The following is a 17711-nucleotide window of genomic DNA, read 5'->3' as shown; positions in this document are numbered from 1 at the left end:
CAACGACTGAGAGATGACGGTTTGTCGCCGAGATGACGCCGTTGTCGCCACGTCAGCTGTGTAAACTTTTCCCTCATCGTTGTCTGTCTCACAAAGATGGATTATTTTTGCATTTCTGCGGGGTCTGCTAGGCGAGCCGCTCCACGGGGGGTTTCACTCGTTTTGCACGATCGTCCAGCGCCTGGTGTCCCAGGCGTCCTCTCGTTGTTTTGTCCGGTCGTAGCGCCGCCTGGGCTCAATCCGCCAGCGCTTTGACAATGCTGGCCGGCCGTTCACTGCTGTTGAATCGGCTTGTCTAGTCTTCCAAAATGCGCTACTGCCCTCCAGTGGCCAGTTTTATTGCTTTAAAATTGGTTTGGAGCGTTTTTCTTTGTTTCTCAGATACAGCGGAAGCTATATATGCTTCTTATAAAAAAAAAACGCAAAAGACGTATAAATACGGTTGCGGGACAGTTGAGCATTTAAAAATAAAACGTATTTATACGGTTCCGGGAGCAAATGAGTTCATATCTAAACCCCTGGCAACAAAAGTGAGTACACCCCTTAGAAACTACCTCTAACTCTTCTGAAGACGGTACACAAGAAAGCCCGCAAACAGTTTGCTGGAGACATGTCAACAAAGCACATGGATTATTGGAACCATGTCCTATGGTCTGATGAGACGGGCGGGCTTTCGTGTATACCGTGTCTTCAGAAGAGGCTTCCTCCTGGGGTGACAGCGATGCACACCAATTTGATGTAGAGTGCGCCGTATGGTCTGAGCACTAACAGGCTGACCCCCCCCATCTCTTCAATCTCTGCAGCAATACTGACAGCACTCCTGTAACGAGTCACATGACACTTTGGAGGGCAAATGACAAGCAGTACTCAATTTGGACATTTAAGGATCTACGTAGTTTCTAAGGGTTGTACTCACTTTTGTTGCCAGGGGTTTAGATATTAATGGCTATTTTTTTAGTTATTTTGAGGGGGAAATAAATTAACTATTATATAAGCTGCACACAGACTACTTTTCATTGTGTCAGAGTGTCATTTTGTCAGTGTTGTTCCATGAAAAGATATAATATCTGCAGATATGCGAGGGGTGTACTCACTTTTGTGATACACTGTACCATCAAAAAAGCAAATTCAGACCGCTTGTGATGGGTTTCATCGTATACAAATTGGGAGTGAAACCACTCAAGTTCCCAGAGGCTCATTTCCATTGCCACTATTGCAATTGTACACAAATGAATGTGAGCATTGAGCAATTTTCAACTCAACTGGATTACATAAACCCCGACTCCAGACCAGTGGAGCGAAATATGTTCAAAGAAGGGCCGGCAGGCGGCGAGAGAGATCCGGATGACGTGTCCTTGAAGCTAATTAGAGCGTAGTACGCCTGCGCTGATCAAGCTGGCCGTGATCTGGCTTATCTGCTGGCTTTAGCCCCTCCTCTCCCCTCCCTGTCTGCCCGTCCTAAGCTGAAACAACACGCTGGCGTTTACAGTGCGACGGTCAATGAACTCCAGCGCGAGGAACGGGTGGGCGCCTCTTTAGCCAAGAGCTGACGTTACACAACAAGGCAAAAATCAAAATAGAGCCACTGTTCACATTCGTGCTGCGCAAAACAGGAAAAAATGTACTACTAAATATGGGCTAATTGTTTGGTGAAAAATTAGTCAACAGGAATGACAGATTTTCCCACACTCCATTTTCGATATGCTACAAATGTTAAAAGCTTGAAGAAGTGCTACAATCTAAAACAGTGTAAACAGAAGCAGCACAGTAGAGAGATTATCATGAAAGCAATGTATTATGGTAATGAAGGATATTTACCAAAGCCATCTTAAAATAGCAGAATGCAATGATGACTCGAGATCGACCGATAGGAGTTTTTCAGGGCCAATACCGATTATTAGTAGTAAGATGGGCCGATAACCGGTTTTTGGAGACCATATTCATTTGCATTAAAATTGTAAAAATTGGCTTAAAAAATGAATCAAGAAAAAACTGAACTTCATTGAACTTCATTCATATCATGCCACTTTGTGTAATTACACGCATCGCAACACCAAGAAAATGATAGAAATTTGGATCGATTGTCAAGCTAAAACGACCGGCGCCCGAGATCCCGAAATCTAGCATATTGTGTGCGTGACATCACAACTAGGAAACACCTGGCTAGAGCAGGGCGGTAAACCGAAAATTTACCATCACCGAAATTCTTAACGATGACCGACGTAATTTTGACCATGTCGGTAAATTCGGTAAATTAATAAAACAAGAAAATATAGTCTTTTCATCCCGCTTTGATTCTGTGTTGTGCGTCTATGTTCATTCCCCTTTAAGAAAGCAGTGAATGTGCTTACGTAGGGAGCCACGTGATCATCAGGAAGCCAATCAAACAAAAGCCCGGTAAGCTAACGCTAGCAGCTAACGCTACAAGCAAAACGTGATGGATTGTGGCTTAAGGGAGGTTCACCAAACTTTCAACCGACATTTAGTAGACTCTTGGTGGCATCCAGACGGGCTTTCACCCGCTGTCCTCCTTTGTTCTCACGATTTCCGGAGATGGTGCTTTCAGTGCTTTCTACTGGTAGCCAGGCTAACGCTAGCTAGCGGCTAACGCTACAAATGAACGCTATGGAGTCGGATAGCGGCTCTAACCTTGTCGAAACGGCTGAACTTAATGAGTGGATTGGGCACGGACTGCATCTAGCAATTACTATGTGGCGTTATTTTGTATCTGTCTGTGTGCGATTCCTCTGGTAGCTTTTGTGATGGTAAAGCATTCAGCATAAAGTACAATCCAACGGCGAAACTTATAATGACCGAGAAATGGCCCCAGCTATTTTTATTGTGCGTGCATTTATTAAAAAATGCACTGGGGGGAAAAAAAAACCTTAAACCATAAAGTAAACACTTGTATTTAATAATTATGTCACAGCAGCCATTAACAATAAGTTGTCTTTTTGAAGTGTACTGTTCAAGCTGCAAGTCATTTGTGGTACAATGACATGTTTGCACAGGCATATTGATTTTGACAATGTACATTGTTCAAGTCATACACGCTGTTATAAATGTTCATACTTGAATTCTTATTGCTTACAATACATTTTTATAAACTTAATGTTTAGACTGTATGTACAATTGTTAAATACAGTATATCAAATTGAAGGCTGGTAAATAAATCAACAAGAAATAATTAATCTGTATTTCATGCATTGATTCAGATTTTCAAACTATATAACAGTCCGTTTGGGCAAATTTATCGTCATTTATCGTTATCGAGATAAATCTGCTCAATTTATCGTGATACATGTTTAAGGCCATATCGCCCAGCCCTACACCTGGCTCAGTGCTTAGTACTGAATGGCAGCGATGATGGCGGACAATTGTTTCTAGTTGCAGCGACGAATCAGACGTAACGAACGTTCTTCTAATGGTGGCGAGGAGAGTTATAAACCTTTCTTTGGTGTTATTTTGGGTAATCAATTTGAGGCCAAACGAAAGCCAATGCAGCCTAATGAAACGATCATTGAGGGGAGCAATCACACTGATGAACACTGGCAACAGATCGTGTGGGGAAACACTGAATGGTTTGTTTTGCTTTTTTTTTTTGTGTGTGTGTGAAGCTGATACACCGTAACCGCAAAATAAAGTAATGCATAGAATAATTATCATTTATTGTGCTATCATAGGTTTTTGCTCTGCCAACAGACACAAATATGAATGGGATGAGAGGATTTGTTGTATAGACCCTACCCACCGACGTCACAAAACCACGTGCTCGCTGTATGGTTCCGCCCACTTGTCCGTCATTTTGTCTCTGTATTAGCATTGGTTTCAATTGATCGAGGAATTTAAAATGCATTTCATGGAAGACCCGGTGCTTTCTGATGCCGTAAACTCACTGGATGTGTTGCATAAAAGGCGTTATGTGGAAAAGCTTCGTTCTATACAGTCGCCAGATCCATATTTGATGCCCAAATCGATGTTTTTCGACCCACTGTCTTCGCCCTGTCTGCCTGTCATCTGCTACGCTGATATGTACAATTATCTTGTCCACACAAAATCAGCCTATTCTCACGAAAATTTGAAAAACTTCAAGAGCTTGGAGGCTTATAAATACTTTGTTGCTGGTTGGGTGAAACAGGTCCTCGTCCACGAAAATTCGGCAGGAATCTATCTTGTGCTTGGAAAGGTGAGTTACGAAATTTTCAATTCAAAATCTTTTGTTATTGCTAACATCCACTGTCAAGTCTAATGTATTTCATGTCGTTTGTCAATGGAGTTAAGGCTTTTAATGTTTATATGGTTTAGCGATAGCACTCTCACTACATACATACATGTATGTTGTCGGCGATTAGCCTAGCAATGATCTTAATTGTGGTTATTTGTCAGCCCAAAACCCTCTAAGTATATCTTAAATGCATCTTACCGGATATAAAATGACTACTACATAGTCTGTGGTGATTTTTTGGTGCCCAGTTTTCACGTCGAATTGCAGCCGTCCATTTCGCTCTCCTCTTTGGATCCCTCGGAATACGGTAAAACTTCAAGTCTCTCCTTCCATCTTCTCTGTTAGTGCAACCAACAGCCACACACGCCTTCACCATTTTGATTATTAATGTTAAGGAGCAGAAAAACACGCCGTAAATAGGAGGAATGTATGTAGCCGTAACAGGTTAACACTATGTTTTGACGGACAATTGCGCGGTACCATTCAGGAGAGCGGAGTTGTGACGTCACGTGGGTAGGGTCTATACAGCAGCCTTTAAAAGAAAAGTCACATCTGTTTTTTTTTTCTCTCCTAGATTCTGGTAAGATGGAGAAGTTGTCAAATCATAATATTACCGTAAATATTGTCAGTTTATGGTAATGTTTTGAACTACCAATATGCTATGCTTGTGCTGTGTTTCACCAGTCAGTAAAATGACATTTCTGTATCTGTACACGAGCTCCGTTTTCTTGTATTCTTCTATTTATTAGTGCTAAAATTAGGGTGCTCGTTATAAACGGGTACAATAATTTTCCCTAGATTTTACAAGTAAATTTGGGGTGCGCATTATACACGGGTGCGCCTTATATTTGGGAAATTACGTATTTATTCTGTGTTTCTGTGCGGTATTGATATTGAGTAAACATTTATTGCGTTTAAATGTGTGTACTTAATATTACTTAGTATTATTAACTCATTTGCTCCCAAAAACGTATAAATACGTTCTATTTTTAGTTGTTTCAGTGTCCCAAAGACATATTTATACGTCTTTTATGGGGGTTTTTTCCCCATAAAAGACATCTCTGAGTCCTGATTCAACTGAGCTCCAAAGCATAAAAGCTGAAAATCCATTTTAAAGCAATAAAACTGGCCACTGGAGGGCAGTAGTGCATTTGGTAAGACCCGCAACCCGATTCAATGGCAACGAACGGCCGGGCCGGACGGTCGGAGCGCCGGCGGAATGATGCCAGGCGGGGGATGACAGAGCAGAACAACCGAGAGGACGCCCGGGATGCCAGGCGCTGGACGACCGAGCAGAACGACCGGGATCATGCCTTTGAGTATGTGCTGCTCGCCGAGCAGACCCCGGCAGAGACTCAAAAAAATCCATCTTTATGAGACAGGCAGGGATGAGGGAAAAGTTTATCCGGCTGTTGCGGCAACAACAGCGTCATCTCGGTGACAACAGCGTCATCTCTCAGTTAGTTAGGTGTAAATAAATTGTTACCTTGCTATCAAAAGCTCTATTTGTCTTCTTTATGATATTTTGTAAAAGGAAAACATTCAGATGTTTTAGATGCAACTAAAGCAAAAAATAGCTGTGTTAAATTCAAAGTTATGTTTGAAATGTATGCTTTCACAAAGAGCTCAATCTCTGATTTTTCATCAGAAATTGGAAAATTGCTCAAACTAAGCTATTCTCTAATGCTGATTTCTAAAGAATGTAAAAATATATGAGCTAATTATTAATTAAACGATTACTCGAAGCAATAAAATTGAATTCGAATATTTTTTTCCTAATCGAATACTCGAGTTAGACGATTAATCGTTGCAGCACTAGTTACGTCAATACATTATGAAGTCTATAACCATACATTTATTTGTTCTCCTAAAATCAGGCCATTTTTATTCTAGCTGCAGGTGTCATCATATTACCAGCGGGTGGCATCCGTACTAAAATGTTTTATTTGTGTATCATTTTGCTCATTTAAATTCCGTTGTGCTGCTTGTGCAATGAAAATGAATTCCGACTCAATTTTTTGATTGATTTTGTAACGGTAAATAAAGACTGAGTTTAACAGATTGGTTTTCTTTTGACATCCAGTCCAAGTGAAAGTTTCTGAGGTGAGAGTTTATTCACACACAGTTTGACTAATGCAGTCAATGGCAGCCAGTTAGCTTTTACTGTCAAAATGATGAATTTCCTAAAATAAAATAAAATAAAATAAGCCACTTCTGATTATGTCGTGTCATTTCTTTGTTATCCCTTAGTTTATTCTAGCTACAGGTGTCATCGTTATTACTAGCAGGTGGCATCCGTGTTAAAATGTTATTTGAAATCCGAACGATGACGAATATTTTTCGATATTTCGAGGGAAATGGGCAAATTCGTTACTCACTCAGTCAGACGGTTCTGGAAGACCAGAGATGCACCGAACTCCAAATTCGAGCCTCTTTTTTCCCTTTCCTTCAGTCGTCCACGTCAGCGGGCTGCGAAGAAGAGCAGCTTCCCCCTCGGCACGACCCCCCACACCACCTTGAAGATAAAAGAACAACTCTACGAGTGTTAGCTCGCCATGACAAAACAAAAACAAGCCGAAAAAAGAAGCGAGAAAAGGGGACTCGTAAACGTTAGCTTCCTAATGCTAGGTGGCTAATAGTTAACGCTAGCAAGCTTCTTTTTCCTCCGCTCTTCTCGCTTTTATTCGCCTTAAACTGCTTCCGAGTGGAGCCGAAAGATAGCGAAATAACATTGAGGCTCACCTTGTGGTGAATTTTAGCGAAATAACTTTGTTTCCCTGGCTGGTCCTCCTTGCCTAAAAAGCAGGAATTTCGCCATCGCTTACGGTCCGACTGTGTGCGCATGCGCGCTACAGCAAATCATGGCGAAGATCCAATTTATATAGAAAGTAAATTGAAGCGTTTACTCGGTTTTAATTGCCCGAAGATATCATCAAAGAAACATCGCTGTGCTCTTGACACTGCTACCTTTGCTCGGAGGATCTTTCTGTTGACGTGTCGATCGGTTGACTGGGACAAGAGTCAATATAGTGACTGAAAAAAACCGGGTTGGGAAAAAACCCTTTGACGTCAATGGGAATCCCAGCCAGGTGATAAGTAAACGAAACCGACATTTGAACAAACTACAAAACTGAAAGGCTCATTAATGATTTTGATTAGTTTCTATTCCCCTAGAAATTAATTGCGCTACATTAACTCACTGGCTGCCATTGACGTTCATAGACGTCCAATCCATTTGAAGAGGGAGCGTTGGCACCAAGGGCGTATGTTTGCATAGGGACGGTAGGGACATAACACTACCAATTTTTCAGGATGCTCAAATTGTCCTAACTAGGGCTGCAGCTATCGATTATTTTAGTAGTCGATTAATCGATGAACTAGTTAGTTCGAATAATCGAGTAATCGGATAAGGAACATGAAAAATTAAAATACCTGGGATGAGCCTCAAACGGTATGAAAAAATAAATGGGAATATATGTACAACAAAAGAACAATTGTATTATATAGCAAAAGACAGTTAGCTTAAATGCTATAAAATGCTAACATTTTTACAATGCTTTTAACAAATGGTTCAGACTCATATTCCCACAAAAAAACGACTAAATATACCTATAAAGTAAATTACGAATGCATTAAAAAACATTAGCCCAAACAAAAACTTAGCTTACGTTGGTCTTAACAGGGAGCAGTTGGATCCAGCCATGTGAAATGAGGCAGACCAGAGGGCAGTGTATCCACCCTAATTAAGAAAACTAAATGTAAACACTTTCAAAATAAACCATTACAACGCCACTTTAATTAAACGATTACTCGAAGCAATAAAATTGAATTCAAATATTTTTTTCTAATCGAATACTTGAGTTAATCGATTAATCGTTGCAGCACTAGTCCCGACCGACCTTTAAGCAACCTTCTTTGCATGATATAATGAGTTCAGTTATACAGGTAATGTAGATTGTCTTCCCATATGGTGTAAGGATAGAATTGACCCTACCATTATTTTCATTATGTTCATATTTACTTACTTTTACGCCTTTTCAGTTGCTGAATGCGCCGGTCCATTCCCCCCTCTCAAATGCACGTTTGATTGGCTGATGACTTGACACACACGCACCCCCACACTCACATAGCCCAGACAGAATTACCGTGTTGGCCCGAATATAAGACGACCCTGATTATAAGACGACCCCCTCTTTTTCAAGACTCAAGTTTGAAAAAAGACTTTTTGAACACCAAATTAATTTTTATACAGAAAATAATTACAGTACATCCGAAACCAATGATTATAACAATATATTTGAGAGAAAAAGCATGTTATTTTGCCTCATTCAAATCTTAATATCGAAACATTTAAATATGTCAACTAAAGTGCAATCACATTTGTAAATGAATAACTTCTGGTTTTTGAAATGTACATAAACCAATCTATTATGATAAAACAACAACATTGCAATAACTGCATTAACCATCAAAGTGAAGTCTAACTATAATTGTAATCTTGAAACAAATCTGAATCAGGAAAAACATTGCAATAAAATAATGCCAACTGGTTAAACTTGAGAGTAGCTGAAATCTGTCATGACAGAACATCGCTTCAATGATATCTGGCGCCATCTAGCGTCGTGAATGGGTATAATGTTTAGACCGCGAATATAAGACGACCCCCCCTTTTTCAGTCTTATTTCAATGCAAAAAAACACCGTCTTATATTCGGGCCAATACGGTACATGTCGACAACATGCCGCCTCCTTTGCCCCCTTCAAAGAGGAGGGAGATTAGAAGTTTTTTTCGGCCAGCAGCACCCACTAATTTAAAAGACGCCAATGTTGTGGAGGTGGGAAGCATACCACTAATTTTGCTATTGAAAGTCCGACCTTCATTAGAGTTAAGCATAACATTAAACTGTGTGAACTTGTTAACCAGAAAAACTCGTGTAGGAAGCTGCTTAGAGAGAAGTGTCCTTTTGTTTGTGTTTTCTACTGTTAACGTTAATTAAACTGGGAGGAACTGCTGGAAACTATAAAACCAGAGAAACGTGAGAAAGAAGCTGCTTAAAGAGAGACGGGTGCTGCATAACCTCATATGTTGCTCACACGACATACATACAACATAATTATAATTACGTCAAATCAATTTGAATAAACAAACGTAAATTCGCTGCTACACTCTCCGTTCAAATAGATTACACGTCTACTAGTGATAAACTTATTAAAACACACAGTGAACGTTTCTGAGATGAGAGTTTATTTTCACATAGATTCATACATTCATACATGACATACGTTAGATGACAATAATGACTAATAGCTAACCCTTTGGCTGTCATTGAAAGTAAAAGTCAAAATATATGAATGAAGAAATTGCAGATGCAAATAAACTCTCACCTCAGAAACTTTCATTGTGAATTTTAATGAGTGAGAGCCTGCCAGTCTTCCTGTTCAAATGGATTGGATGTCTGCTAGTGATATACTCATTTAAATTCACAGCTGAAGGATGAAACAAGCTACGTGACTGGACATCTTTGACCGTTAATGGCAGCCAGTTACCTGAGGTGCTGCCATGTTGGGGACGTTTATGTTCCCATCAAAAGCATTGCAAAGACATTACAATCTAGTTGTAATTTGCGGATTTCTTAAATTTCTCTTGCTCGGTCAGATAATTGTTTCTAATGTATACCCAGAGATTACTAAACTGTGCGTACAGATAACTAAACTGCACCCAGATTATTTAACTGTGGGTATAGTTTACTAAATTGTGGGTACAGTAATCTGGACACACACTGTAGTAATCCAGTTTAGTGCAGTTTAGTAATATATATCCATACTTTCGTAATCTGTGGGTATAGATTACTGAACTATACCCACTGATTACTAAACTGTGAGTAGAGTTTAGTCATCTGTGGGTGAAGATGTGGGTAGAGTTCAGTAATCAGATTACTAAACTGTACCCACTGATGACTCAACTCTGGATACAGTTTAGTAATCTGTGGTTGGGTACTGATTACTAAACTGTACCCACATATTAATAAACTGGGGTTACAGATTAGTCATGAAAAATATTTTTTCTACCCTGGCCGTTCATGTATGAATGCATTTTTTTAAATTCAAAACTACTACAAAGCGTATGCTCTGTTTGGTGTCTTTACGGTTAGATCGTGTAAAATCCTTGATGTCTGCAAACGCACTGTCGTGATGCCGGAAGTAGTGATTTAACAGCAGCCAAACTGAACGAAACGCATGATAGCTTAGCAAATTTATCAGGATAAAGGTTGAATCAAATCATTTTTTATAAAACTTAAGATAGAAAAGTGCTTCTATTAACATTTTTCATAGTTTACTTTTTTTGTTGTTGTAAATATTACTCTTTATTCACGGCTGATTTTCTAGAGTGTGTAAAATCCAAGATACATTTGAACGCACCCTGGTGATGCCGGAAGTATCTCACAAAGCTAAACCTGACGCCTTTTTGAACTGTTAGACGTGTAGTTAACCCGGATCATTTTACGAGCCCCGTGCAAACCTATAAACGGTGTCTCCAAGCAATTAATTCGTCATTCTGCTTGTCAACAAGCCAGGTAACCCCGAAGCGAAAGAAAACGCGACACCCGACGCTACTTTGCTTGGTTTCCGCTGTGTTTTTAGCTTAGCATCACGGGCCAACGGGCTAATGCTACTTGGAAAGTGCAGTGTGATTCGGGGGTTTTACTTTAAGAAGAAAAATAAGTCCTGTTTTGCTGACGCAATATAAGTTTCCTTTTGACCTGTGACTTCAAATACAATTTCTGTTCATTCTCATAACAAATAAACGAAAAGTTAGCTGCTTTGCAAAAGCCATCAAAGAGTTGACGTCACAGTGGCCAAAATTTAGTGTTCCATAAAGTAGCAACTTTTGTTGAGACGATACTAAACTTGTCAACTCGATATCGATGCTTGATACAGTTTTCGATACTACATTTTTAAAAAGTTGCTTATTCAATTTCAGTGCCATTGACGATGATAGACGTCCAATCATCAATCATGTGACTTAAAAGGTTAAGTAAAAATTAATCGAACACTAGTAGACGGTCATTGGACGTCAAGCGCAGTCAATTGGTTAACAACGAAAAAGCAGAAATAGCCAACAGTACCATCAAGAGTAATGTAAAATCGAAAATACCCCATTCTAACAAAATTCTGCTGCAAAAAAATAAATGAATATTGATGCATTGGCAATGAAATATATTATCCGGATCCATTTCAGTACCGATACTTTTCACTACTTTTGATCTGTAGCTGCTGCCACATTTTGTGTCTTTTATGTTTAAACAATTGTAACAAATTTTAAAAGGTGCTATGAAATTGAGACCATGTCGAAAAAATGAAAAAGACTGCTAATCTAATTTTATATCTGTCAGCGATACATCGGTCCGATAGATGGACTTTTGTCAAAATTGAAAATCGGCCAATGTATAGCTGATATGATATAATACAAGAACTTATATCAGCTGTTTTGGTGTTGATCTTATGAAGGTCGACCAATATGTTGTATAATATATCGGGCCGGTATATGGACTATTTACGAGCTCGCCCGATTATCAGCCGCTATGATAAGACAACTAATATTCACTGTTCGGTTGATAATCTTTCTTATAAGGGTCAACTGATACATCGAGTCGATAAATGTAGATCGGCCGATATCAGCTGATATGTCGCTAATATAGTAAAAACTTATGTTCACTGTTTGGGTGATCTTTGTTCATTGTGATTTTGCACCACCTAGTGACCAGTGTTACAAAAGGAAGTAGCAGAAGAAAATTTGAACATCTAATATAAACATTTATTGAATGAGTTCTTCAATTACTTTTCATATAAAAAAAAAAAAAATGCATCGGTCTTGAATCATAGCTTACAAAATCTGCTTCAGACACCTAGTAGTACTATTAGTTATACTACATGTACGACTCCTGTACAAAATGGCCATATGACAACAAGGGAATAGCGCGCCGACGGATAGCATGCTAGCAGAAATCTGCTGCTCATTCTGGCTGTGAAATGATCTGCAGGTTTTTAGTGTGCGGGGCCAAAGCAACTGAGAAAGGAAGTCTAGTTAGGATCTAATTTCATTATTTTGACCTTTTCTGTCACTTTTTTTGGCAGGTATTTGTGTCCAAAATATGCTCTGCTATCATTTCAAAGTCACTTGTAGCATTTCATAGCACCATTAATCTCAAACGACATGTGTTTTCCTCTTAGCGAGTGACTTGAGTGGCATGCTGGACGTGGGGAAATGGCCAATGTTTGCCCTCCTCCCGCCTGAGGAACTCTGCCTCATCCGGCAGGCGTGCGTTTTCGGAAGCGGCGCCAACGAAGCCCTCTATGTCACCGTTAACGACGAGGTAACGCCGCCGAGTCTCCGGGTATCAGAGTGGGGGAGGCGGAGTTAATCAGATGGAAAGGGGCTATCTTTAGCCGTCAGGTCCTAATTCTAGACAGAGCTGAAGTGCGAGTGGCCCGTTCTTGCTCCTTTGTTTTGGAAGCGGCAACATCAAGGCAAAGGGAAAACCTGATGGGGAAGATGGCAGACAATTGAAAATGTCATATTTACTTAACTGTGAAAGGTACATGTACTTCCTGTTGATTTTGGGGTAACTAGTAGGGATAAGGGGTGTGACAAAATATCGAAATGGTGATATATCGTGATACTTTGTATCCCAAAAGGTTATCGATATGCTCCTGACAAGAATCGAGATATTGTTTTAAACAGGTGTCAATGTTTTTTCAAAAAAAAAAACAACAAACAAAAAAGGAACAAAATCAAAATCTTCCACCATAATACAACCCCAAGCAAAAAGTATGGAATCACCAGTCTTGGACGAGTATGGAATCACCAGTCTTGGACGAGCACTCACTCATTTCCACCACAGGTTATCAATAGGGTTAGGATCTGGGCTATTTGCAGGCCATGACACTGACTGGATGCGTCTTGCTTTAACAGTTTTAGCTCTATGGCATAATGCATTGTCATCTTGGAAAATGACAAACATATTTTCAATCGAAGGGATAAGAAAGCTGTCTAAAATTTCAACGTAAACTTGTGCATTTATTGAAGATTTAACCACAGCCATCTCCCCAGTGCCTTTGCCTGACATGCAGCCCCATATCATCAAGGATTTAGGGAATTTTGTTGCCTTCTTCAGGCAATCATCTTTGTAAAGTCTCACTGGAACGGCACCAAACAAAAGTTCCAGCATCATCACCTTGTCCAGAGTCAAGAATCTGCATTGGGCAAGGTGACAAGAGTCAAGAATCTGCATTGGACAAGGCGATGATGCTGGACCTTTTGTTTGGTGCTGTTCCAATTAGACTTTAAATGGCCCAAAATTACCAAATTGCCTGGCATTGACTGCCACTGACAGCCATAGACGTTCAATCTGTTTGAAGTGGGAGGTTCATTCGCTGCCACCCTCCCACTTCAGATGGATTGGACGTCTACTAGTGATAAACTCATTCCAATTCACAGCAGAAGCTTGTTTTTCTGTTAATTAGTTGTTTGTAGAATATCCTAGAATGATTTCCTGACCAATGTATCGGTAATCAATTTATCGCCATATCGTCAAATCATCGTTATCGTGAGCTTTGTATCGCAAATCGTATCGTATCATGAGGGACCAAGAGGTTCCCACTCCTAGTAGGGATATGACAATCTATTGAAATACGGCTGCAGCTCTCGATTATTTTAAGTAGTCGATTAATCTATCAACTAGTCAGTTCGAATAATTGAGTAATTGGATTAGGAACATTTAATGCGTTGCAGGATAAATTTTAGGAGAATAAAAGCAAAGGTTTGCTAAGATTGCACTTTCAAAACAGCATTATATGCTAACATAAAATAAAATTTCTGAGTGATTCTTCAAACTATGCAAGGTTGCAATTTCATTTAAAAATAAATACCTGAGCTTAGCCTCAAATGTTATAAAAAGGTAAATAAATGAGGATCTAAATTCAACAAAAGAACTACTGGCTAACTTGCATAGCAGACGTTTGCGAGCTTAAATGCTCTAAAATGTTAACTTTTTTCTCACAATACGCTTAACAAATTGTCAAACACATATTTCCACAGAAAAACAGCTAGATATAACTATAAACTAAATTAAGAATGCACAAAAAACATTAGCTTATGTTGGTCTTAACAGGGAGCAGCTCGATTCAGCCATGTTAAATGAGTTGTGTAATATTCACTGTTGCCACTAGAGGGCAGTGTATTCACCCAAATCCATAGAATCGAAATGAACTGATAATTGTTGTATCACCATTAGGGATGGGAATCGAAATCCGATTCATCACTCTGCAGTAGAGGTGTGCCTCGGCACTGCCCTCACGATTCGTTTCGATTACGATTCGGAGGGCCTCGATTCGATTCGATTCGATTCAGAGGGCCACGATTCGATTCGGTTCGATTCGGCAATGCATCACGATGCATTAAAGCCTGGGATGCATTAAAATGCTAAAGCAAAGCATATTTTTCGTGAATCATGAGGCAACACAAGCGGTCAGACATTAAACAACTTTTTATAGGCTCTTGTGTCATTCCTGGTTGTAGTCAAATGAAAACAGTAATATATATAAAAATTTAAAAAATAACATCACAGCATTTAATTAGTGCTTTGAGACCAGGGCTTTCTTTTTTTTTTTTTTTACACACACAGTAGCAGCTTTTCATGTTTTACACACCGCATAAGTTTGGTCAAGTTTCCCACCAACTTCATAGAAGCCAAAATGTCTCCATATGCCTGCTTTCAATGTCTTTGGTGCGTCAATAATCTTTCGCGCTCCCTCTTTCTCCGCTTCAGCCATTGTTGTTATGTCTTATCTCTCTGCTTTCTCAATTGCCACTGCGCAATTGCTCATGTCTGTGACGTTACTCCCGTGAGGAAGCAGATTTGGGTTCCTCGTCCACCCTGCATTGCTTGTACAGTAGCTCCCTCTACAGGTAAACATGAGAATAATAATACAAATGGGGAAACCAAATCCATTGCATCACCAGAAGATTTTTGAACGGATTTAAATATTTTAATATGTGCTGAATCGATTCGGCTTGTTGCCCGCATCGAATCGCATCGTCCATGGTCTGCATCGGGATGCATCGCCGCATCGATTATTGTTGACACCAGTACTCTGCAGCGCTATGTTTTTACAGATTAAATAAAGCCTGTATGTAAGACATGTTAGCCACGCATCGACAGTGGTCAGAATCAATAGAAACCCAGCCCTCCGAAGGGCTAACGTTACATGAGCGAGTGACAGTAACGTTATATTTATAAGCTAGCGCTGAGAAGTCTCCTGCTTAAAGATGGCGGCTGTTTACTAACGCTGCCCAGACGCGACCGAGTCCGTCATTGCGCATCTAGTCCTAAATGCATGCGATATCTATGAGACGCAACGGACACTACCTACTACCACACTAGGATCGTGTGGGCGTAGTTTTGAGCAACGTCGGCGTAGTTTGTAGCGGCTGTCGGCTGCAGTAAGGTTTTTTTTTTTATTTTTTTTTTTAAGTTGCTTCTTCCCCTACGCACGTGACTCGAGTTGAATAAAATTACTCAGATCAGTTTTAGAACTCGAGTTTACGCGAGTTGTTCGAGTATTCGTTTCAGCCCTAATTGTAATTATTGTATAGGCCCATGTAAGCAAATAAATTGAAAATAATTCAAAACGGTGTCGCCTACTTTATTGCATTCACATTCAACTGAGCTGCTATCCAAACAGTTGTGCATCCCCTCCCTGACCTGTTGGTGGATGTCCCGCATTCTTCTCCCCTCAGTGAGCTCGCCTCTCATCTTTCTGATATCTTTCTGTAAGCGAGCTGATGTCGCGGTTCCCGCCTTTTGCTCCGGTGTAGCTTTTCTGACTCGTTTTGAACCGAATCTTCCTTCTTTTTGAAAAAGGACAGTAAATGCAGCTGTCTTTTTGGCATGTTGAAATACCGTTTGATCCTGGCTGCTTGCTCCCTAGATGCCGCAAATCTCCATAGTTTTTTTTTTTTTTGTTCTCATGTCAGGGGCATGATCTGTTGGTCCAACTTTTCAGTGCATCAACAAATCTCCGACTCTTTCAAATGACGTTAAATTTTTATTACTGGTGCACGATAATTATTGGTCCGATAATTATCGGTCCGATTATAGGAATTATGACGTCATCCAGATAATTCCAATAACATTTATAATAGGACCGATAATATGTACTGTTCTTTACAGTTTGCACACTTGTATGGGAAATCAGTTGATCATTTGCGGGGCATTTTTTTCATCATTTGCTGGTCAGAATAATTCATTGCATCTATTTTTTGTTACAGTAGTTTGGTTTAATCACTTACACATTGCGGTGTCTAGCGGTAGCATTGACAGTCGTGAATGCTTTCTGTTACGTTTCCGCCTCGGAAATATATGTAAGTATTTTATGTTTACTCTAACATATGGATGTGCAATATATGTTTACCTTTGTGGTGAAGGGTCATATGTACAGAACTTCATAAGTTGTGTTATACAAGCCAGCCAATGCTTCAGTAGCTCAAGCTAGTGTGCAATGCTATACATATAATAGTTGTGTATATAAGTGTATTTTGCAGTTTGTTGTATATTGAGTATTGAATATGTGTATTTTTCTGTTGTACTTTCACAATATTAAGACGAGTGTCTTCCCATAAAAGCAAGAAAAGGTCAAGCCTTGAGGTTTATGGAAGTGCATTCATTCTTAGCTGGCTGTCAGGCAGTGCATCAGCGAAACGCACTGTTTTGTTCATATCATTATAAAAAATCTGGTGAGATCAAAGGCAAATCCATGTTGAATCCACCACTAGTTTTTTTAAACCTCCAGGTGTTCAAAAACTCAGGTTATACATTTAAAACATTATATATTTATGATCAGTTATCGATATCGGTATCGGCTTTGAGGAGCAGGAAGTTATCGATATCGGTTTCAAAAAATGGATATCGTGCACCCCTAATTTTTATAAACAACATTGTTACTGGCATCCCCAAGGGGCCACTGTCCCGTTTCAGTGGGCGAGCGTAAGGGGGAGAGAGAGGGAGCGAAAAGGAGAGTTGGGCGAGGGTGCGTTGTTGACTTTCTGACTGTCCCTCACTGGTTTTTGTTAGTTAATAAAAGTCTCCATGCAACAGCCATCCAAGGCGTCTCTGTGTTTTCATACACTACACCACCTTCCCGAAGGAAGAACCGGACATAGGAGCGACGACGAACAAGCCACGGAAATCGCCGCGCCACATTTTATCATTTTGTATATACGAGAGGTGCTGGATCTGCCCAAAAAAGACCCGGAACACAGGGAGGCTAAAATCAAGAGGTGGTGGATCTTGTTCCGGCAGGATCCGGCACAAATTAACCCCTGATCGTAGAGCTACCAATTTTCACTGGCAAGATCAAAACTACAAACCTGTCAATCATCGTTAACTTTGAGTACCAAACGCAAGCTGCACTGGACAGTTTGGCCA

At 40.0% G+C, this 17711-nt stretch overlaps 2 protein-coding genes across 6 annotated transcripts in view; one reads left to right on the top strand and one right to left on the bottom strand.

The window, feature by feature from the left end:
- fndc3a (fibronectin type III domain containing 3A) overlaps positions 1-7300 on the bottom strand; it is a 159973-nt gene extending 152673 nt beyond the window's left edge. For 3 of the 5 annotated variants that reach the window (XM_057838461.1, XM_057838464.1, XM_057838465.1), the window contains exons 1-2: positions 6968-7226; positions 6604-6740 (exon numbers count right to left, since the gene is read on the bottom strand). The gene's annotated coding sequence lies outside the window, so the exon portion shown is untranslated. Of the gene's footprint in view, positions 1-6603; positions 6741-6967 lie in introns of all 5 variants that reach the window. The other 2 variants (XM_057838462.1, XM_057838463.1) reach the window with 2 other exon arrangements.
- Positions 7301-10431: 3131 nt separating this feature from the next.
- The window catches only part of rcbtb2 (regulator of chromosome condensation (RCC1) and BTB (POZ) domain containing protein 2), a 30010-nt gene continuing 22730 nt past the window's right edge, over positions 10432-17711 (top strand). Inside the window, exons 1-2 of the mRNA XM_057838466.1 lie at positions 10432-10799; positions 12457-12599. Of these exons, the coding sequence (XP_057694449.1) occupies positions 12474-12599 (126 nt within the window). The 5' untranslated portion in view covers positions 10432-10799; positions 12457-12473. The remainder of the gene's footprint in view (positions 10800-12456; positions 12600-17711) is intronic.

This window comes from Corythoichthys intestinalis, chromosome 6 (genome assembly GCF_030265065.1).
Source record: "Corythoichthys intestinalis isolate RoL2023-P3 chromosome 6, ASM3026506v1, whole genome shotgun sequence".
NCBI classification, from domain to species: domain Eukaryota; kingdom Metazoa; phylum Chordata; class Actinopteri; order Syngnathiformes; family Syngnathidae; genus Corythoichthys; species Corythoichthys intestinalis.
This window is presented reverse-complemented; position numbering and strand designations above follow the sequence as displayed.